Here is a 24288-nt window from a genome sequence, read left to right as displayed (position 1 = left end):
GGGTTTAGCTAGAAGCTACGGGTCAAGCAGTGAGAACAGTAAGGATGGGGTAGTGAACAATTTGGGGGTGGAAAAGGGGGAAGCGAAAGATCAGCTGGCAAGGGCAAGGGTATTTGCATGGGTATTGGCACCAGAAATATGGACACAGGTATTGCCCAAGATAATCTTAATTTATTATCTAATGATGAATATGGCTCAACAATATGGTATATAGAAAATGATGTCCACAGCATAAGGGAAGATACTAACATCAGGGGGGGTTAGAAAGTCTTAATAGGTCAAATAGAGATAGAGGTGAGGAAGGATGTATTAAGTATAATGGGGTGGAAAGGGAGGGAGGAGGAGAATAACAGTTGGTGAGGGTAAGTCTAGAGGGGCACTTGTAAATATAGATAAGATACCATTAAAACAAACGGGCAAGGGAGAGGCTAAGTTAAAATCTATGCTTACAAATGCAAGAAGCCTATCGGGTAAAATGGGGGAATTGGAATGGCTTGTATCAAAGTCACAGTATGATATTATAAGGGGAGGCAGTCGTTAGGTCGACAAGCATTATGTCAACATACATTGGGTCAACCACTGAAGGTCGACATGCATTAGGTCGACATGGTTACTAGGTCAACATGGTCACTAGGTCGACATGTACTAGGTTGACATGCAAAAAGGTTGACATGATTTTTCACAATTTTTTAATTTTTTTCATACTTAATGAACCACGTGGACTACAATTGGGAACAGTAATTTGTGCCAAGTGCAGCGAGGCACCTTGCCCAAAGCATGGTGAGTGAATTGAGCCATGCGAGGGGACGCGGTGCACTAATTGGGGTTCCCCGTCACTTTACGAAGAAAAAGACACCAAAAACAGTCAAAAAACTCATGTCGACCTTTTTCCATTCGACCTTGTACATGTCGACCTAATGACCATGTCGACCTAATGCATGTTGACCTTCAGTGGTCGACCCAATTTATGTCGACCTAATGCATGTCGCTCTAATGAACCACACCCATTATAAGTATTACGGAAACATGGTGGGACGACTCTCATGACTGGGTTGCGAATTTGGAGGGATATTCTCTTTTCAGGAGGGATAGGGCTACCAAAAGGGGAGGAGGGGTATGTCTCTATGTTACACAATCTCTAAAACCAAACTTAATAGATAGTATTTTCGAGGGTACTGGAGATAACGTGGAGTCTCTATGGGTTGAGATCACAAGTGGGGGCACTGTAGCAAAGAAACTAGTCATTGGCACATGCTACAAGCAACCGGATAATAGCATACATGATGAGGAGCAACCCTTGCAGCAATTGAAAAAGCTGTAGTAATGGGGGCATCCTAGTGTTAGGGGATTTTAACTATCCTGATATCAATTGGAGCAGCGATTCATGTGTGAAAACTAGGAGCAGCAGGTTCTTAAGTACATTAAAGGATCAATACTTGACTTAATTATTAGAGGATCCAACTAGGGGTAAAACTATTCTGGACCTTGTTATTACCACTAATGTGGACATCATATTAAACGCAAAAGTTGGGGAGACCTTGGGAAACAGTGACCACTATATGGTCACATTCGACATCAGTTTCAAGAAACATAGCTATAAGGGAGCAACTAAAACATTTAACTTTAGAAAAGCTAACTTCAATAAACTGAGACAGGCACTAAACGACATTTACTGGGAAGAGTTGTTTCATGGTAAAAAACAACGGACATGTGGGATGCTTTAAAAGGGTTGATTGATAGCAATATTCACAAATTCATTCCCATGAGCAGTAAACGCAGAAGTACTAAGCACAAACCAATGTGGCTTAATAAGGAGGTCAAAGAAGCAATGGCTAATAAGAGACGTGCTTTCAAAACATTTAACTCTAATGGAGGGAAGGAGTTATTCCAGTATTATAAGGAATGCAATAAAGAAAGCAAAAAACTAATAAAGGCATAAACAATGATAAAATAAAAGCGGAAATACTGAACAGTTTTTTTTCCTCAGTATTCACAATGGAAGATCAGATGGTGAGAGTAGGGCATAACGATAGTGAAGGTAATGACTCTTGGCTTGATGCTTGTTAAAGTGAGGAAGTAGTCCTGGAGAGACTAAGCAACATAAAAATTAATAAATAACCAGGCCCAGATGGTTTTCATCCGAGGGTTATTATGGAGCTTAGGGCACAGCTTGCAAAACCCCCATACATGATTTTCCAAAGGTCAATTAGATCAGGCATGGTACCAAAGGATTGGCGCATAGCTGAGGTATTGCCTTTATTTAAAAAGGGAACTAAAAATAACCCTGGTAACTACAGACCAGTTAGTTTAACCTCAATAGTGGGTAAAATATTGGAAGGTATTTTAAGGGATAGCATAGAGGATTATCTGCAGGTTAATAAGATTATTAGCAAAAGTCAGCATCGGTTTGTAAGGGACAGATCATGTCAAACTAACTTAATTAACTTCTACGAGGAAGTGAGTGAGAATCTTGACCAGGGAAAAGCAGTGGATGTGCTGTATTTAGAGTTTACAAAAGCCTTTGATACAGTGCCTCACAGGAGACTGATCATCAAATTAAGGGAACTTGGCCTAGGATATACTATTTGTACATGGATAGGTAATTGGCTGGATAACAGAGTAAATGAGTAGTGGACAACGGGATGTTGTCCACTACCAGCTGAGCACCAGTAGTCAGCAGAATACCATAAGCATCCGTACTTGGCCCACTACTGTTCAATATAGTTATCAATGATCTAGGGATAGGCCTGGTAAGCACAGTGTCAACCTTTGCAGAAGATACTAAACTGTGTAAGGTAATTAGGGGCTAATTCAGTAAGGATAGCAAATTCTGCTAATCAGCAGAATTTGCTATCCTTTTCCAAGCATGCTGGGGGCTGCTCATCGCTGGGCAAGGCTGCCCAGCATGATGACTGAAGCCTCCCCCCCCCCTTCAACAAGCAGAAATTGTGAGTGATCGCAATTTCTGCTTGTTAGCAGAAATACCGGAAGCCTCCTGCCAGCGCATGAGACCAGCTGCCTTCTCCCTGATCACGGCAGTTGCATGTGACATCACGCAGCCACCATGATCATGCACATGACATGCCCCCGTTCGTCCGACTCCGCCCCCATTTGCACCGCACCACCCCCCGCAACGCTCAGTCTCCTCCCTTGAAATGGAGCGTTGCCTGCCCCCCCTGCCCCACGGCCACCTCTGCCTGATTGACAGGCAGAGGCAATCGCATTTTCTGCAGCCCCCTGCAGAAAGTGCAGGCTCATGCTCAGGACGGGCACTGCGCATGCACCAGCGGGGCAATCGTAAAGATTCCGGTTGGATCGCAATTTGCGATCCAACCTGAATTATCCACTTAATTTAGAAAGCGAATGACTTATTTAAGCTCGAAACCTGGGCGTCTAAATGGGGAATGAGGTTCAATATAGAATAACGCAAAGTTATGCATTTTGGGACAAAAAACACACATGCACCCTACACTCTAAATGGGGAAAATATAGGGGTAACTGTGGTGGAAAATGATTTGGGGGTGCTCATAGATAATAGGCTTAATAACAGTACACAATGTCAAAATGCTGCAAAAAAAGCAAGTAAAGTGCTTGCGTACATAAAACGGGGCATTGAGACAATTGACGAGGATGTAATCCTGCCACTGTACAAATCATTGTTACGTTCGCACCTGAAATATTGTGTTCAATTTTGGGCACCATATTATAAAAAAGATATTGTGTAACTAGAAAGAGTTGAAAGGCAAGCTACTATATTGATTAAAGGGTTAGAGATACTGAAGTACGAGGAAAGGCTTACTAGGTTAAATATGTATACACTAGAAAAAAGGCATCTAAGAGGAGACATTATTAATATCTTCAAATATGTAAAGGGTCATTACAAGGAATTAGCAGAAGATTTGTTTATTAAAAGAACTCAGTATAGGACATGTGGGCACTCGCTGAGGCTAGAGGAGAGAAAATTCCATACACAACGTAGGAAAGAGTTCTTTGCGGTAAGGACAATAAAGATTTGGAACTCCCTTCTGGAGAAGGTAATAATGGCAGACTCGGTAAATGCATTTAAAAACGGATTGGACAAATTTCTAACTGGAAAAAGTATCCAGGTTTATAGCATTTAACATACTGTAGTGTCATTATTATCTGGCAGTGGTAAGAGTCTTAGTTGTCAATTGGTACTAAACCATTTCTTCAGCAGGGGCATTATAATATGAACAGCTTAACATAGATTACAGGTTGAACCCGATGGGCATTTTGACTCTTTTCAATCTCACTAACTATGTAACTATATAATATACAGTATATATATTTATATATATAACTCTCTAAGCTCTGGCACTCACGGATATCTTTAGGTAATACTGCTCCCGGTGCCCTCCACATTACAGCCCTATGAGCTGTATGTTGTACATCGTTCCAACGGCGGCACTCAAGGATGGTAAAATATCACCGTCTAACGAGTCTTTGCAGATGTTTCAGCGCCTGTCAGCGCTTTTATCAAGCCATAAATGCAGGAAACACAAAGTGCAACTTTAAATACCCGCCACCACAGCCAGCATAATTGACCACTCCTTCATGTCCGATCTAAAAATTAGAACTTCCACGGATCAAGGTCAATCACAAGTACAATTAACATGTATACCATAAATATACATATACATATACAAAATCATGAATACAATTAAAAACAAAACCACTACATGATAAAAACATTAACAAGCATGGAGAAACATTTCAATAATTACATCATTGATATTCGATATAAATATCACGTTCAATAGTTAGTTTAGCTATTGTAATCTATATTGGTATCAATTGTGTAAGTTGTTATAACATCATACCTGTATTATAATTATTCTCTCTAAACTGATCAGATTTATACCCAGATACTCCTACATCCAGCAGGGTATATCTCTAATTCAAATCCATAATACTTTGATAAAGCATTAAGGATACCAACTGCATCTAAAGAAAAACCTGCATCCCAAGGTTCTCATTCAGCCCTCCAGGAGCCAGTGAGTCCAATCTCATTATCCATTCCGCCTCTCTTTGCAATAAATTAGCCGATCTATCACCCCCTCTTGCCAGGGGGGGCACATGATCAATAATACGATAATGTAAGGATGATAGAGTGTATTTTGCCTCTGCGAAGTGTCATGCGACAGGTTGGATACTAGTGCCAGTATTTATGGCTGCCCGTATGGCTGTATGATGTTGTGCCATTTTCTCCTGGAATGTCACTTTCATTTTGCCTATATACATCTTGGAGCATGGACCGGTAATTGTGTACACTACAAAATGACTTGTATAAGTTAAACAATGTTGTATGTAAAACTTGACCCCTGAATAGGGGTGATAGAAAGTGGTCCCAGTTTGTAAAAATACGCACGTTGTACAGTTTGGGCATTTAAAACAATCATTCTTTGGTATATTAAAAAATGTCCCACTCTGTTTCTTGCCCATTTGTGATACATCATTGTGCACCAAATAATCTTTGATGTTTTTGCCTCTACGATAGCAGGTCATCAAAGATTTATCATGAAGGGCTCCCAATTCTTTATCTGTGGTGATCATAGGCCACAAAGCCTTAGCTTTCTTGTTAATGTGGGTACTCATGTGTGTATATTTATTGACCCAAACATGTTGTTTTTTTTTTTTAAATCTCTATTGTGAGACTTCAGCAATTGGTCTATCGGGACTGCCAAAGCTTTAGTTTTAGTTTTTATAGGTCCTCCTCCTTGAAACCTCTTTGTAGGAGCTTAACAACCATGTTATCCAATTGCTGAATGCCCATCTCTCTATCATCACATATATGAAGAGCTCTTAAAAATTTAGAAAATGGAAGGGCATTCTTGAGATGGGTAGGATGTGCACTGCTGGCTTGTAATAGGCTATTCCTATTTGTCATTTGGTAAATAAAGCTGCAGACAGCCTGCCATCAATCTTAGTTAGACATCTAAAAATGAAACTGTTTTCAAATCCAAGGTATAAGTTAACTTGACCGGGCTCTCTCCAGCATTATGAGTCTCAATGAAGCCGATGAACTCCTCTTATGTCCCTCCCCATGCAACCAAGAGATCATCTATATATCAAAAATATTCCAATACCCTCTGTGCCACTTCTGGGTTGGTAAAGAACAATTGTTGTTCAATACCAAATATGAATGCATTGGCGTATGATTGGGCCACATTGGACCCATCGCACATCCGGACGTCTGAAGGTAAATGTTATTATCATAGCAGAAAAAATTCCTGGTCAGGATCAATTTCAGAAAGCTCATGAATAGATCTACCGGTGGACCACATAAAGTGGGTTATCACTAATCATATCTTTAGTAGCCTGCATACCCGCTACATGTGGTATGCAGGTATAGAGGCTACTAACATCTACAGCACAAAGAATGCTGCTATCTGGTAGCTTTGGTAGCATTTTTAAAGATGTTAATAAATTGTTGGTATCCTTCAAAAATGTAGGCATAGCCTGCACACAGGGTTGTAGCAATGAATCTAAATAAATAGATAAAGGTTGGTCGCTATAATGGGCCTACCTGGGGGATTAACCAGCTTTCTGTGTATCTTAGGTACCATATAAAGTAAAGGTTCACTAGGATATGGTACCGTCAATGCTTTCCTGATGTCACCAGAAATCCAACCCTGTGTGTAGGCCTCTAGTAATATCTTGTCTAGCTCACTTTTGTACAGTACTGATGGATCTGAATCCAATTGTGTATAAGTATTGGTATCCTTCAGCTGTCGTTCTACTTCTGTTTTGTAGTCAGAGAGGTTTAAGATGACTATTGCTCCGCCTTTATCCGCTTGGTGGAACAATATGTCATCATAACTACTGAGATTTTTGAGGACCAGTCTCTCTTCCTTAGATAGATTCCAACGGCGCGTTTTTTTTTTTTTGCAAAGGGGGCTTCACTAACCTCTTTATCTCACAGACGTGTATAGGTTTTTATGGATGCGTTATTACTGAATGGGTCAAATTTAGATTGACTTTGTATGTGCATCAACTGTGAAGGTACATCAGCTGAAGCAGACACCTTGGACCCAAAGTGTTCTTTAAGTTTTAAACTTCTATTAAGATGACATAGTTCAATTTTCCATTGGACACTGTCAAAGGGGACAGTGGGCACAAAGGGCAACCCCCGTTGTAAAACTGCCACTTCACACTCAGGGTTCTTTCAGATTTGTACACTAGGTCTTGTGCCCCCTCTGGGGTTTCTTTGCATTTCCTTTGCCTCTTGTTTTGCCCTCCATGGCAGGTGTATCTGGGTTTTGATCTAAAAACGGGCCCGTGTGTGTTGCCCCACCAGTGTGTCTGTGCGTTGCGTGTTTCTATTGTGTGTTATATCAGTCTCACTTTCCGTGGAGCCAGTGTCTTCCGAGGTATCAAGTCTTGTCCTGTTCAATATACATCTGAATAGGGGACGTCTATCATGACTAGGATGTGCGCCAGTCAAACATGGGTATACCCGCTGTTGTTCGTAATCCATATCTACCTTCTTTCTTTTTTCTAACTTAAATTTAATTAGAGCATTCTTATAGGTGTCCAATTGTGCACTCAACTTGTTCAACCACTCTCCCTGTTTATCTCCTACCAAAGTATGTAGATGCGTAGATTCAAACAAAAATATCTTCTCTTTAATTGTGGTCATTTCCCTTTTAGATTCTTCTACTACTAAAAGTAATAGATCAAAGGAACATTTATTTAAAATAGATGTCCATTTTTTGCAGAATTCTACATTGTATCGCCCGATGGTAGGTGTATTTTGCACTCTGATCCCACGGGGGATACGTTTGTCTTTATAGTAGTTAGAAAGTGTGATTCCACGGTATAGGAAATCTAATTCCTTCTTCTTTAAACGTAGTAAATCATTAAAGAGATCATTAGCAGAAGATATAGATGTATTATCATTAAACTCCTCTTTGAATAGTATGGCTTCAGCGTCTGATTCAGAAAAACTGAAGACTGAGCCTGGATCCAATACTATCCTCTGTTGTAACCCTTCAGTACTTTGAGTTGCCATGTTCTTAACTTACAAAATTAACTGAGATATAGCAAGGAAGGGGTTATAACTAATCTAAACAATTGGACACCTGTCCACGCAAATCACACTGTTAATCACCTGAAATACACATATGAATAACATATGTGGAAGGTATTTTACCATTACCAAACCTATTACCTTGCCATAAGTTCACCTTGGATATTAGTCTCACTTATTAGTTATAACGCAATGATATGGCATATAATACAGGGTTCTCTTTGTGCAAAGTGCTATTACTTAATCCTAATTATATTTCCAGATGAAAATAGGCTAGTTTTACTCCCCAGCACAAACATGTGTGAGTCAGGCTCTCTGTATTAAACTGTATCGATATGTGGAAAGCAAAGCAGTTGAAACTCAATGACAGGAAAAGTAGATGAAATATAGATACAATTAAGTTGATACAACCCAGACAATCTGGCCTAATTCATCATAATCCAACAGATGTACATAGACACCACATTAGAGATCATATCTTATTATAACACATACAGTTTATATCAGAGAGTCCGCGTTCAACATATGAGGAACAAATGGTATTAACAAATAACAATAGTTGACACAAAATGAATTAATTAGCATATAAAAGTTAAATCCATTATTAAGGCAGTGCATATCTCAGCTATTAATCACGTATCATTTATTTGGTTTTTAAATCGTCGTATAAGTGTGACAAATAATCAGGCACAGCAATAATGATCGTCCATCTTTCCTATCAATCAGTGATGGATCTTTAAATGTACAGAACATCAACATGTCATAGCATACAAAATAACATAAATATATGTATATGGTCATTCACTGAACTTTGTGGGAAACACATGTGCCTCTTGTGCATCATCTCTACTATATTATATACTGAATGTTGTGCACCATCTATTAGAAAGTTCAGTGCTGTTTGTTTCTTGACAGCCTAACGGTCAGTCTTGGACTGTTGGTCTAGATGTTAAAGAACCCTATGTCAATTAAGACATTGTTCTGAGATTTAACCCCTCAGACATATGCTGATCAATCTGAATTAACATCTTCAGTGGTATAAGCACTTTTTCAAGCTACCTTTCTCACGTTTTAATTTGGGCATCTGATCTTGTACCCCTGAAGGAGTCCTTTGGGACGAATCGCATTGGGTTCTTCATCTGTTTCACCTTTATGTCATACACTGAATTCACGATAACAAGGAAACACACTAAAATTGAATGTTGATTTAAGAAATTCTAGTGTGAAATTGTGAAACTGTACTGATGCTCTTTTATTCTACTATAAAAGAAACTGTTTTAATAACATTGCAAATAAATTTTATGACTACAAATATAAGTTTTTAGTTTTGCAGGCCAATCTAGCGGGTCGCTCACTTCACCCGCTGGGTGAAATGAGTGACCCCCCGTCTCCATCCGCACGCTCAGCACAGATCGCGCTGTGCTGAGCGGCGGGAGAGATGTGTGCTGAGCGGTTCGCTCAGCACACATCTCTCCCGCATCGGCCCGTCTATATGGGCCTTTAGTCACCATACCATCAATCTGTTTAGCAGCATCAGACTTGCAGTACCACTGCAGATGCGTACAGCCCTAAGAAACTGAGAGTAAGGCAATCCGTATTTCAAACCTTTAGGGTAAAAGCTATAGGCATGAAGTAACAAAGAAGTAGAGATAATACTTCATTATAGGGTGACCTGTACATCCAAGAAATGTACTCTACATGCATCTATAGTAAATGTAAATTTAACAGGATGGCTCATAGCATTATGTTCATTCAAAAAACTGGATAAACTATCAACTGATCCTGTCCAGATGACGAAAAAATCATCAATATATCATGAATAGAAACAAATCTCATTAGAAACGGAAATATTGTAAAAAAAAAAAAGATCCTCCTCCAACATAAACATATAAGCATTTGCTTGCGATGGGACCACATAGGACCCCATCGCACAGCCCAATAGCTGTAGATAAAATCTACCGTCAAAGAAAAAGAAATTACATGTCAATATAATCTCTAATAAATCTATAATAAGATCTACATCTGGTCCTGTGTACTGTGGATTATTCTCAATCAATTTTCTCACTGCTAACAGCCCCTGCTCATTTGGAATAACAGTGTATAAACTATTAATGTCTAAACTAGCCAAACAACAGGTTCCAGGAATAGCAGAGATAGCGTTCAACTGTTTAAGAAATGTAGTAGTGTCCAACAGGTATCTGTGATGACCTATGATGCAAGGCTGGATAATAGCATCGAGATATGTAGATAACAGCTGGAAGAGACTCTCCCTAGCCGATATAATAGGTCATCCAGGTGGACAAATAAAAGACTTACGAATTTTAGGTAGAAAATATAGTAAAGGTACCTTAGGAAATTTTGGTATAAGTGCTGACATTAAGGCAGGAGATATAAAACCATCATTAACAGCCAACTGTAGTGAAATGTTTACAAAAAACAGAGCTGGGATCAGAATCTAGTAAACAATATACACAAGTGTCACCCAGTTGTCTCATGATCTCATTTTTATAAGCCTCTAGATCTTGTATCACTATGGCCCCACCTTTATCTGCGGGGCGCACAACGATATCAGTGTAAGAGGCAAGATCACGGAGGGCATTAAATTCATCCATATAGAGATTAGAGTGAGACTTAAAATTGGACAGTCTGGGTGAAACACATGCTCCCACCTCACTATCAAGCATTCGGCTAAAGGTTTTTATTGCTGCATTGCTGGATACTGGATGAAATTTAGATCTACATTGTAGTTTACGTAATTGCATTGGAATTTCACTAGTAACATTATCCACAGTATCAGACTTAAAGAAATACTCATATAATTTCAACTGTCTATTCAATTAATTTTTTTCTACTTGCCATTGCATATCATCAAATTGTACTGGCCAGATCTAGAATACAACTGCTGAGTGGTGCTAAGAAAAAAGTGAAAACTAAGAGACTTCCTTGGGTTAACCATTTCAATAGGGCTAGTAGTAATACCAACCGTATTTCTAAGAGTTTATGGCCTATTGTTTCCTCGGATTCAGATTTAGGATTGTCTGACACAACAATCATGTCCTGCTATACACGAGGTAAGAACGTTCGTGATTGGGTGATGAAAAATTACACAACGGGGCTACATTTACAACAGAGCGAACACAATCATATTTTTTTTATCTAAAAGAGTGGTTGTTATAAATGGCTCAATTGTACCACCTACAGATCCCTGATTGCCGGGACTTCTTTTCACCACCCGTATACTGGCAAAAAATATGCCATTCGCCATAGAGTGACCTGTACCACCAGATTCATTGTCTATTTGATTTCGTGTCCCTGTTCCCTGAATTATGTCAGCAAGACTGATAGAACTCTTAGAGAATGGCGAAGCATAGATCGTCTATTAAAAATGCCCTGGAAACCGGTCATTCTGACCAACCTGTAGCACAACATTTTTTGCAAGCCGGGCATAGCCTGGCAAATCTACGGTATATGATCATAGATCATGTTCCCCCATTAGCCCGTGGTGGTAACCGTTCTTTGTAGCTGCTACAATGTGAGTTGGGCTGGATTCACAGATTGGGAACTTTAAGGTCTCAATGAAACTCTGGGACTGCATTGCTTTTGGTAATGAAGTGGCATCTGCTATTTAGATTCTGGATACTTTATTTGTGACATTTGACTGATAAGATCATTTATACAGAGCTGATGTACAGTACAGATATATTATTGCATGTGCATTAGCATATTATTATTACTTTGAATATGTTGTGTGATCACGCTCATATTTATTATTATTTTTGTATCTGTCTTTAGTAACTCATATTTGTAACTGTATCAGTTATTGTTACTTATAGATTTTGTATCTTTTGTACAATATGTGTCATGTTTTAGCTGCCATTCTCAGGTGATGGTATTTGTTTTTAATTGAGCTAGCTGATTCAATGTGTGCAAATCCTTTATGAGCGTGCACGCTTTGTCTTAGCTGACCGGAAATGCATCACGTGTGTGGGTATAAAGGTAACTTGTGTTTCACGTTTGTATTTTCCTGATGACGAAGTATAGTAAACTTCGAAACGTTGAACAGAACCTCTTGCCTTTGAGTATTTTTTACCCGGATGCCGCCTCACTGCTATGTGTGTGTGTGTGTATATATATATATATATATATATATATATACACACACACATACATATACAGTGTGTATGTATGTATATATATATATATATATATATACAATCAAGAAAAAACTGCGGCACTCGGAGACTTAAAGCAAAAAAACGGTGTATTAAATATAACACATGAACTCCAACGTTTCGGGGCCGGCACGCCCCTTCGTCAAGCATTGCTGTATATCCTTGACGAAGGGGCGTGCCGGCCCCGAAACGTTGGAGTTCATGTGTTATATTTAATACACCATTTTTTTGCTTTAAGTCTCCGAGTGCCGCAGTTTTTTCTTGATTGTCTACAAGCTACTTGATTTTGGAGGCACCGGAGCAGCAAGTTCATTATTCAGCGGAGTGCCGGTCCATACATTGGATATATATATATATATATATATATATATATATATAGCAAAGTGGAAATTGTCGGCACTCATAGTAAATGAATCAGCGTGCAAAGTGTCCTCCATTTGAATTAGTGCAATAAATGATCCCCAACGGCGGCACGCACAGACATACAGTATCAAAATATAACGGGTACATCACCTACGGAGTCCATAGATAAACTTACATTGTCTCCTTGGGTGATGTATCTGTGATATTTTGATATAAGTTTGTGAGTGCCGTCACTGGAGATCATATATATATATATATATATATATATATATTTATTTATTTATTTATAAAACAAAACAAAAACTCTCCTCCTGCGCTAATTTATTAAGAGTAACGTGATAATACTGAGTACCTTCTGAGAAGGGCTGCCTGGTACTGTATCTATCTATCTATCTATCTATCTATCTATCTATCTATCTATCTATCTATCTATATATATATATAATATGTAGGAGGCTAGGAGGAGGGGATAAAATAGGGATGTACATAGCCCTCCTCCTCAATATCAATACACATACCCCAATACTCATCAGCAGCGACAGGCACCCTCCTCATCATCGTCAGGGTCAGCACCCAGTAAATAGCACGGCAACCTCACACCACCTTTAATCAGACACTTTTTTAAAGGGACAATCACTTACAAGGTATGGTTGTGCCTTGTAAGTGATTTCCCCTTTAAAAAAATGTTCAAGTTCAGCGGGCATCCCACAGAGGCGCCAAACTTGGGCGTCATTACATCCGACCCATAATATCAGCTCAAGACTGCTGATATCATGGGTGATATCACTGCTGAGGGTGACCCGTAGCTGACTGTTAAACTTTTTCACGTTTCCCCTTTTCATTGTTTAGGAGTCTATCTTCATGCCCAATTCCCTCCTCCCCTTGCCTTTCCTTTCTGTCTTACAATCACACACAGTGAACTTTATTGCACTATTGTTATCCTTAGTAATGTTTAATTAATATAGTGTGTGATGAATTGTACAGGGGGGCCGGATTTACCAAAGTGAATATGCATCAATAACCCCTTTTTTGGGAGTTTTACTGCATATTCATATGTACTTAACTCAGTCCACCATGTCTACGCCAGCGTAGGGTAAACAGTTTTTTTTGCTGCCGTTATCCTGTAGAAGCTTATGGGGCTTCTTCCGCAATGCGATGTGGAGAGGGTTCCACCACGGAACCCTTCCAGCAACCCCCCCACCCCCCCACCCCTCGGATGTCCAGCAGCTGAAGTGCATCGCGAAGGATAGCTCTCATCACAAGAGCTGTCCTTCGCAATACTAATCGCATGTTAGTAAACATGCAAGATTAGTGTCGGTGTGATGTATGATTGGATGTACCGCAACAGGTTGGTACATCCCACATCATGTACATCATGTATTATGTTCTAATGTACGCATAGGTTATGTTTTGGGTGTACTGTAACTACAGTAAAGTGTGCTTTTATGCAATATGCAATTCTCTATAAACAATAAAGTATTTTTTCAATAAAAAATAAATGTATAACACTGTATATAAATGGCAAACAGATTTTTAGAAGCAGCGCATATGTATGAATAGCAAAGAATGTGTTACACAGTTTAAATAGCTGCTGGAGTTTACCTTGGGAATACAGAACCCACGGAAGTTCACGTCCCTGTTGGTACATCGAAAAATGCCCATTGGAAAGACATTTGAAATCCTCTGAATCTCATGTAAAACAGCATTCATGTATGGCATCTGGTTCCTATCTTCCACTCTAGGCTGTCGTATTTGGCCAATCACCCGATCAATTTCCTCATGCAATTTATCTGTATATATAAAAATGACAGCAAATGTATAATCTATGATCTACATATGATCTCCTTTGAATAAAACATTAAAACGAGGCCTTATGATTTCAGTTAGAGACAGAGTTACAGAGAGGGATTAGGCTAAATGAGGAGTTAGGCAAATGGTTAAAAAAGGGGTATGGTCTGTACTGTATAGCAGTAGTACTGAAGGATGAATGAAAAATCTAGTTCATCAAAAGAAGTGGTGAGAAACGTTCAGAGCAAAAACAGAGGCTTGTGGGCACTAATATATGCACTAATATACAGTGGGAACAGTGGCATCCCTACCTGAGGTGACACCCAGTGCTGGGGACTTGTTCATTGTGCGCCAAAGTCACAGCCACCTGCAAAAATGGGCAGGTAGTGGACGTGGCCATTCAACCCGGACTCCCGTATGTATCATTTTGGGATTCCGGGAGGTGCAGGCTACCTCTGGTGACCTCTGTGGCTGCAGTGCCAGCTCCTACACTGTGACAGGAGCTGGGTGCTGCATCTAATGTTACAGTGCAGCACCGGACTCCTGTCTTTAAGTAGATAGCAAAATCACTTAACCACTTGCCTGGCACGGTCGCATCAGATGCGACCATGCCTGCAAGTGCTCTTTCTGACCTGGTCGCACAGGATGCAACCAGTCAGATAGAGAGTGTTAGCAGTGGCAGGGAAGATAAACTTCCCTCCGCTGCTGCTGTCAGAGGGACCGGAAGGTCCCTCTGCCTTCCCTCACTCTCCCCCCTGTGCCTGCTGTGCTGCTGATCACTGCTGTTTGGTCAGCATGACAGGACCCCCCGCCTTCAGCAGCTGCAGACAATGGCAGCCGCTGGGGAGTGTAAATGAACCCTCCCAAGCCACCCCCAGACCTGCAGGCTGTATACCTGCAGGCTGTCCCGGCTTTCAAAATGACAGCCGCGATGGTCGCGATGTTCCCAATGTTATGATGGTCATGATGTTCCTGATTGATGTTTCGATGTTTTGAAATTTTTTTATTTATTTAAAAAAAAGTTTCCTTTTTTTTTAACTAAAATAATTTGGGAAGGTGTTAAATTCATGTTCTTCACCTAATTCACTCATAACAAAAAAAACGACAATTTCGGAGCAGTTTTTGGTGAAATTAATCATCAGTTAAGTGGTTAAGGGAACAACAAGGGGGAGGAAATGCAGGTGGGCAGACAATCAAATTAATATTATCAAAGACGCATCTGGGTCAGAAGATAGGATAGATATTAAAGAAACAAATTATTTTTCAGAGGCAAATAATAGATAAGTATTGTAAAAGGATACACAGATTGTAAGCTTACAAGCAGGGCCTTCCTACCCTTATGACTGTCTGTTACTACCCAGTCTTGTTTTTTCACTGTTGTTTGCAATTGTTTTGTTTTATGTTATCACTGTTTCCAATTGTAATGCTCAACGGAATTTGCTGCGCTCTATAAGAAACTGCTAATAGATAAATAAATATTAATAAAATGAAAGTACTGTACTAATTAAAAAAATGAGAAAGTGAGTCCAGGAGTTAGCTTTCATTTAAATACTCTCATCAGAGTTTGATTTGCCATGGTTGGAGTTTCCTCATTGTAGAGTATATGTTCTATGGACCTAATTAAAATTTTTATGGAAACTTGATAGTTTATGTACAATTCTAATGGTTGTGGGGCTGCGCAGGTGTGGTAATCTACTAGCAGTGGCATAACTAGGGTGGGTCGAGCAAGGAGTGTGCCCTGGGCGCTGTGGTAGGTACAGCAGAAGGGGTACTGCCGCTCAGAGCAGCGTACCCCACCACGATCTCTCCATGTCCGCCAATTATTGCACGGTCACACAGCCCTTCCCACCTGGTCGGACACAGAAGGAAGAGAGGTTGTATCGGATTTGTAGTTTAATTTTTACGGCTCAGAGTCTGAGCAGTAAAAAATAAACTACAAATTCCATGCTTCAAAGATGGCTGCCGCTGGAGCAGAACAGAATGTGAGTTGGGGCGTGTGTGTGTGTGATTAAGAATGGTTTGATGGTGTGTGATTATGAATAGTATAAATTAATTATGCATTGTGGAGTCAGTGACTAGAGTATTGAAATAATGCAGCCTCATGTGTGGCATCGTGTCGAAGGCTTTAGCATATCTAAATAGACCACATCCACTGCTTTCCCTTAGTCAAGATTATCGCTTCTCATAGAAGCTAATTAGGTTAGTTTGGCATTAACTATTCCCTACAAAACCATGCTGGTTTACAATAATAACCTTGGAGGTTTCCAAGTACTCCTGTATGCTATCCCTTATTATACCTTCCAATATTTTCCCCACTATAGACGCCAAACTTACTGGTCTATAGTAACCAGGATGAGTTTTAATCTGCTTTTTAAATATTGGCACTACCTCTGCTATACGCCAGTCCTTTGGTACTATTCCTGTTGTAATTGAATCATACAATTTCTTTGCTAGTTCTGAGTTAAGCTCCATAAGAACCCTTGGATAAAGTCCATCTGCACCAGGAGATTTATTTATCTTAACTGTGCTTAGTCTCTCCCGGACTATTTTCTCACTTAAACAATTACTTAGTAAAGGGACATTAACATTGCATTTGCTGTGCACTGCCCCTCCATCCGGTCCTCTCTAGTAAACACTGAAGAAAAAAATATGTTCAATATTTCGGAATTATCTTTGTCATCATTAATCAAGACTCCCAACTCACCTTTAATGGCCATATATTCTCTTTTTTTTAACCTTTTCTCATTTATATACTTAAAAAACTTTTTAGGGTTTGTTTAACTCTCCTTAGCGATTGGTCTTTCATGTTTATTTTAGCTACTCTGATTTCTTTTTTGAATATTTTGTTACATTCCTTGAAGTACTGGAATGACTCCGCCTTCCCATCAGATTTAAACACATATAAAGTATGCCTCTTTTTATCTATTACTTCCTTAACCTTCTTATTACGCCACATCGGTTTAAATTTAATACTCATGTGCTCACTGCCCATGGGAATGAATTTATGAGTATACTTATCAAGCAAAATTTTAAAAGCATCCCACATTTCAGCAGAGTTCTTACCATGAAACAAAGTTTTCCAATCAATGTCTTTTAGTGCTCATTTCAGCATGTTGAAATTTGCTTTTCTAAAATTAAGAGTCTTAGTTGAACCCTTATAGTTTTGTTTTTGATAACTAATATTGAATGTGACCATATTATGATCGCTATTTCCCAAGGTTTCCCCTACTTTAGTATTTGATATAATCTCCAAATTATTAGTTAGTGCAAGGTCCGGAATAGCCTTAAATCTAGTAGGTTCCTCGATTACTTGAAACAAGTAATCTTTTGGCATATTTAAGCATGTTTTAGCATGTTTTCCCTCGCTGTATCACATGATTCATTGTTCCAATATCCGGATAAATAAAATCCACAATGATTAGGACCTCCCCCAGTCATGCAGCTTTTTCGATTTGCAGCAAGAGTTGTAATTCCTCAGTCACATTAATATCCGGCGGTCTGTAGCATGTCCCTATTAGTAACTTTTTTGTACCTCTACACCCATTTGAAATCTAAACCCATAATGACTCTACGTTATCTCCTGTTTCTTTGTAAATAACCTCTTTTAAATATGGTTTAAAAAATGTGTTCACATGAAGACATATCGCCTCCCTTTTTGTTAGTCCTGTCTCGCCTGAAGAGAGTGTATACCTCTAAGTTTGCTGTCCAGTCAGGAAAATCGTCCCACCATGTCTCTGTAATACCTATGATATCATATTGATTCTTTAGTGCAATCGTTTCTAATTCCCCCATTTTGCCTGATAGGCTTCTTGCATTTACAAGCATACACTTTAGTTTAGTAGTTCCCTGGTCTGTAAGTTTTACTGTTGGCATAATTTACTTAGTTTTATTTTCCTTGATTTACCATTGCTGACTGATTTTCTCCGCCCCCACTCTCCACCCCCATTTAACGTAATGTACCCCTCCTTTCTGTTCTCTCTGGTCATCTCATTAACTCTTTCTAATCCCTTCCCCTAGACACCTAGTTTAAAATATCCTCCACCTTCTAACCATCCTTCCCCAAGCACTGCTGCCCTCTCCTCATTCAGGTGCAATCCATCACCGAGAAGTCTGCCCTATGCCCCAGGAAAACAAATCCCTTCTTCCTACGTCAATCTCCTAGCCACACATTTACCTAACCTCCAGCTGCCTCCCTGGGCTAGCACGTGGTACAGGTAATATTTCGGAGATTATTAATTTAGATGTTCTTGGCCTGAGTTTGCGGCCTGGATCCCTATAATCATTTTTAAGGACATCCCATCTACCATTAACTGTCATTGGTGCCAACATGTATTTTGGCGTCACTGGGTCTTTCCCAGCCATCCCAACAATCTGTCTACCTGGACTGCAATGTGTCGTACCCGAGCACCTGGAAGACAACACACTGTACGACAATCGTGGTTCTGGTAGCAAATTACCCTATCTGCCTTTCTAATAATTGAATCCCGTACCATCACAATCTGACTAGGTACCTTGCTAACAACTTTTCCCTTTGTGCCAGGTTGACCATTCCTCTGGTTGCTAGAAGAAACAGTCTCTGCCAGCTCTGCCAAATCTGTACTGCCATTCACAGTATCTTCACTCAATCGGGCAAATCTGTTGGGATTTGGCAGCTCAGCGCTGACCTGCCTCTTTCTCCCACCTCTACCCCTTCTAACTGTAATCCAGCTACCTACCTGTTCTTCCTCCTCATCTTTAGACCCATCCTGCTCCCCAACGCCTCTACAGTGAGTTGTAAACTTTTTGTATACAAAGAAATTTTCCACTAAGTGCCGTCTCCCTCTAGACCAAAGATTTGGCAGCTTCCTCAGAATCTGATGTCTTATACTCTAATGTCTAATGTCTATTAGATTCTGAAAAAAACAGGTGTTATAATTGTCACTGTGTGGTCCGGAGACCAAAAATCTATGTGCATTCTTGTATTCACGGACACAGTAATTGTCAAGTGATTTGGGAAGTGTCTACTAACCCAATTTTCCTGGTGCTGTGGCTGATCCAAATTAAATGCAGCAGTCTCACAATGGTAATTGGTATTAACCCCTCCTATATCAAAACCAAACCACAATAGATAAAGAGAATGCGCTTATTAAATCTGGTGTGGATATTTATTTCTTAATATTACACACATAAATTACAAATGCGTTTACAAAAAACAATTATATAAAACACACACAATTTAAAAGTACAATAAGAACATATGATGAACCGCCCCGTTTTATAAAGAAAGCTTTTACTAGCTATATGATATATGAGTGAGCCATCCAGCCGGGAGGGAGATCTTTAAAGCTGTCTGCAACTCCACAGGGTATGCATGCTAATCAATGCATGTATTAAACATCATACTGTGCACAAATTGCTTCATTACTAACCACGCAGCTGCATGCGCATGCATGATCGCAACTAAAATGCTTGATTTATCTGGATACTAACCAAAGTATATGAAAAAGGACAATAAATATATTGTTTTCATTACTAACCAATATTTGGACTTTTGGATTACCAAAGGACATTTGCATGTTTTAATTGACAAGCTATTTAAAGGTATAGAGATTTCAGCATCGTATGCATAAAATGATATCATATAGCTAGCATAAGCTTTCTTTATAAAAAAAAGGGGCGGTTCATCTCATGTTCTTATTGTACTTTTAAATTGTGTTTGTTTTATATAATTGTTTTTTGTAATGCTGGCCGGCATTTGTAATTTAAGTGTGTAATATTAAGAAATAAATATCCACACCAGATTTAATAAGCGCATTCTCTTTATCTTTTGTGGTTTGGATTTGGGAAGTGGTTTGATGTTAGCAGCACATTTTAAACAAGCAAGGCTCGGATAAAATTCCGTTTTATTAAAAGGTCTTATTTGGGATTAATTATACCGGCCGGTTATAACATAACAGAATTTTATGTGTGTTGTATTAATGTTTTTTATATATATACACATGTGTTGTTTCAGATAAAACAATATTAAAGCAGTTTAAATACTGGCGCGCTTTGTCTCCACTTAGTGGAAAATGTCTTTATATACAATCAGTTTCAGGTGGGGTGAGTATACCCACTATAATAGCAGCCAGAATTTAAATTAACTACTGGCCCTTTGTCATAATTAATTTAGTTGCAAACTTTGCTCAAGATTGACAATATCCCTCAGTGTTGCAATTGTTTGCTTTAGATCAGTTATCTGGGCTTCCAAAGAGACCATTTGCTCACATCTTGTGCAGATGTACTCACCCTGGAGTGGTTGTTCCAGATAAGCATACATCTGACAAGATGTGCCCTGGGTGAGATTTTCAATCTTGTTCCCACTCATTCTGAAAGGATTAACGAGCTCCCTCTAGCCTGCAGTTAACCTTTAATCAATGTACAGTATGTCCTTTATATGTACAGAGACCTATCCAAGACTCACTACTACAATCCAATTGACTGTAGCCCTTTTTAGTGCAGATATATAGACTGGATAACGTGGGTGGGGTCAGGGCTGCCATCAGAAATTGCGGGGCCCGGGACTGACAGAATAGGCAGGGACCCCCCCCCCCCCCCACTATGGAGGAGTCAGCTTTAGAATTGCACCAGTTAACATGTGTGTGTGTGTATTATATACACACACATGCATGCATATATACATGTGGCGCTGTCGGGAGGGCCTGGGATGCTGATGCCGCTGCCTGCACGCCTCCATCCCCGCTGTTCTGCTGCTCTCCTCCGTCCTCCTGCAGCTGTATTGAAAACGTTCCTCCCTTTTTCAAAACGTATTGAAAAAGGGCTCCTCTAGTATCCTCCCTCTGTCAAAGAGGCTAGGCCCGAGACAGCTGTGCCGTGCCTCCTGATGGCGGCCCTGGTGGGGTGGCACCATTCGCCATCTTGTCCTTGGTGCTGAAGACCCTAGTTACACCTCTGCCCACTTGACCCCTCATTCCACCATTCTAGGGCCCCTACTCTCCTTGCGTTAAACTGTTTCCCACCTGTAACAAGGAACTGGAGCTGCCGGGGTTAACAGTGATGTCAGTGGCAGCAACCAGACAGGCACAAGGACCCAGGGGATCAGCACAATAGCCTCCACAGAGCGGGAAGCCCAGGGGCTCTGGATTGATCCACTCACAAAAAAACAAGAGTTGGGGGGAAGGGGTGAAGAGACCATGCTGAGGAGTTCCCACTGAGCATTCTGACAGGAAAAACCCTGATAGGAAGGAGCTGATTCTCCATGGTGTGCAGCTGTCAGTGAATCAAGGGGATGTCTCAGGGAGACTGAGCTCATAAGGGTTGCACTGCCAGAGAGCTTTGACTAGAGCCACTGGAATCAACAAAGCAGTCGGGAGGCAGTGAGCGTGAGTAAGCAGGCAGAGAGTGGTCCCCCGATCTGCAGCAGCACAGTGCAGCCAAAGAGACCCCATGAGTGGACGTGACAGGTTGCCTGCGAGGAAGCAGCTTGGACTACCACTGAGAGGCAGAGTCATCCCTCATGTGCAGCACTGCCGGTGACAGCAGGAGATAGGGATCGATGCAGTGGTGTCTGGCTGAAGGGTAAGACCGCAAGGGGTGTGCAGGGAGCAGAATCTCAGCCTGAAACTTTCATCAGCCAGTCAGCTAGACACTTATCCCAGTCAGTCCCTAATTGAGTGTCAAATACAGTGCCCACTAGGGTTATCCAGAGCCCGTGTCACCCAGTAACCAGTCAGCACATAACTGACTGTCAGCCCACTTAACTCCTTTCAACACCAATCTATTTTTCCTATAATATACTAATAAAGTATGAGTTTGTATATTGAATGGTACAAAGACAATAGTGTTTTATACAGTATAAGGATGGACAAATAGTTGAAAAACGGCAAAGGAAGAGAGGAAGAACCGCCCCTCTAATTTAATTACTTGTATTATGTGTCACCTCTATGCCATCGTTTACTCCTTACACCTATCATGTCCAATTTGTGTGCTAAATGATACAGATACAATGCTGTTATTATAATCAACAGGAAGGTAAAGCAGTGATTAAGACAGCAAGGAGAGAGAGGGGAAAAACCCGCTCCTCTCATTAAATTCTTTGCATTAGTTGTTACCTCTAAAAGTGAGTCCTCGGGCTGTAAAGCAGACTGCTACCCTCTGTTTTTAATAGTCAGCATATCTGGGCTTACTAGGTTAACATGTTCTAAGCTCTTAGAGGGTTTAAATGATACATATGTTGCCAGCGCTTGATGTTAATAAATGAAACATGAAACAATGTTCCTCTTAATAATTATCATGGTCATATAGTAAATTCTAAGCACTGAGCTTCAACCCAGGATGTAAACTGTGTCTAAATTGACAAATATCACACTGCTGAAACACGTTTAAGCATACAACTATAGAAGTGCATAGAAAAAGCACAGACACAATAGTTATCGCCTCTAAGAGTAAATATACAGCAGAGAATTTCCTCTTAAACTGCTACCATCTGTTCTTGATAATCAACATATCAGTGGAAACAATGGTGGTCATTCCGAGTTGTTTGCTCGCTAGCAGTTTTTAGCAGCCGTGCAAATGCTATGCCGCCTCCCACTGGGAATGCATTTTAGCTTAGCAGAAGTGTGAACGAAATGATCGCAGAGAGGCTACAAAATTATTTTGTGCAGTTTCAGAGTAGCTTCAGACCTACTCAGCGCTTGCGATCACTTCAGACTATTCAGTTCCTGTTTTGACGTCACAAACACGTCCTGCGTTCGCCCAGCCATGCCTGCGTTTTTCCTGTACGCCTGCGTTTTTTTCGAACACTCCCTGAAAACTGTCAGTTGACATCCAGAAACGCCCCCTTCCTGTCAATCACTCTGCGGCCAGCAGTGCGACTGAAAAGCTTCGCTAGACCTTGTGTGAAACTACATCGTTCATTGTAATAGTATGACGCGCGTGCGCATTGCGCCGCATATGCATGCGCAGAAGTGACTTTTCTTGCCTGATCGCTGTGCAGCGAACGAAAGCAGCTAGCGATCAACTTGGAATGACCCCCAATAATCAACACAGTCATATAATGGATTCTAAGCACTGGGATTCAACCCGGGATATGAACTATGGTGGTCATTCCGAGTTGTTCGCTCTGTAATTTTCTTCGCATCGCAGCGATTTTCCGCTAACTGCGCATGCGCAATGTTCGCACTGCGACTGCGCCAAGTAAATTTGCTATGCAGTTAGGTATTTTACTCACGGCATTAGGAGGTTTTTTTCTTCGTTCTGGTGATCGTAATGTGATTGACAGGAAGTGGGTGTTTCTGGGCGGAAACAGGCCGTTTTATGGGAGTGTTTGAAAAAACGCTACCGTTTCAGGGAAAAACGCGGGAGTGGCTGGAGAAACGGAGGAGTGTCTGGGCGAACGCTGGGTGTGTTTGTGACGTCAAACCAGGAACGACAAGCACTGAACTGATCGCACTGGCAGAGTAAGTCTCGAGCTACTCAGAAACTGCACAGAGAAGTCTTTTCGCAATATTGCGAATCTTTCGTTCGCAATTTTGCTAAGCTAAGATTCACTCCCAGTAGGCGGCGGCTTAGCGTGTGCAAAGCTGCTAAAAGCAGCTTGCGAGCGAACAACTCGGAATGAGGGCCTATGTCTTAATTGGCAAATACCACTCTGCTATAACACATTTAGGCATGTAAATAAAAATGCATAATAAAGGCACAAAGACAGATCAATCACTGTGAGTTCTGAGTAATCCACTGATCTCATATAATTAGCATATTCTGTGCTTATTTTATATAAACCATATCTATCCCCAATACTCCTTATTTATAGGTGAAAAGATTTTAAATGTATAGAGCGCAAAGTGATTAACGTGTTCAAATTTCAATGTCAGTATGTAACAATTACCACAATGATATGGAAAAATAATTCAACCATTTAGAATGCAGGATGAGACA

General features: G+C 40.3%; 1 protein-coding gene across 1 annotated transcript in view; it reads right to left on the bottom strand.

Moving 5' to 3' along the window:
- Positions 1-24288, bottom strand: part of LOC134949882 (cytochrome P450 2A6-like) — a 197654-nt gene that overhangs the window by 17536 nt on the left and 155830 nt on the right. Inside the window, exon 8 of the mRNA XM_063938580.1 lies at positions 14188-14375. Within this exon, the coding sequence (XP_063794650.1) occupies positions 14188-14375 (188 nt within the window). The remainder of the gene's footprint in view (positions 1-14187; positions 14376-24288) is intronic.

This window comes from Pseudophryne corroboree, chromosome 8 (assembly GCF_028390025.1).
Source record: "Pseudophryne corroboree isolate aPseCor3 chromosome 8, aPseCor3.hap2, whole genome shotgun sequence".
Lineage (NCBI taxonomy): Eukaryota > Metazoa > Chordata > Amphibia > Anura > Myobatrachidae > Pseudophryne > Pseudophryne corroboree.
This window is presented reverse-complemented; position numbering and strand designations above follow the sequence as displayed.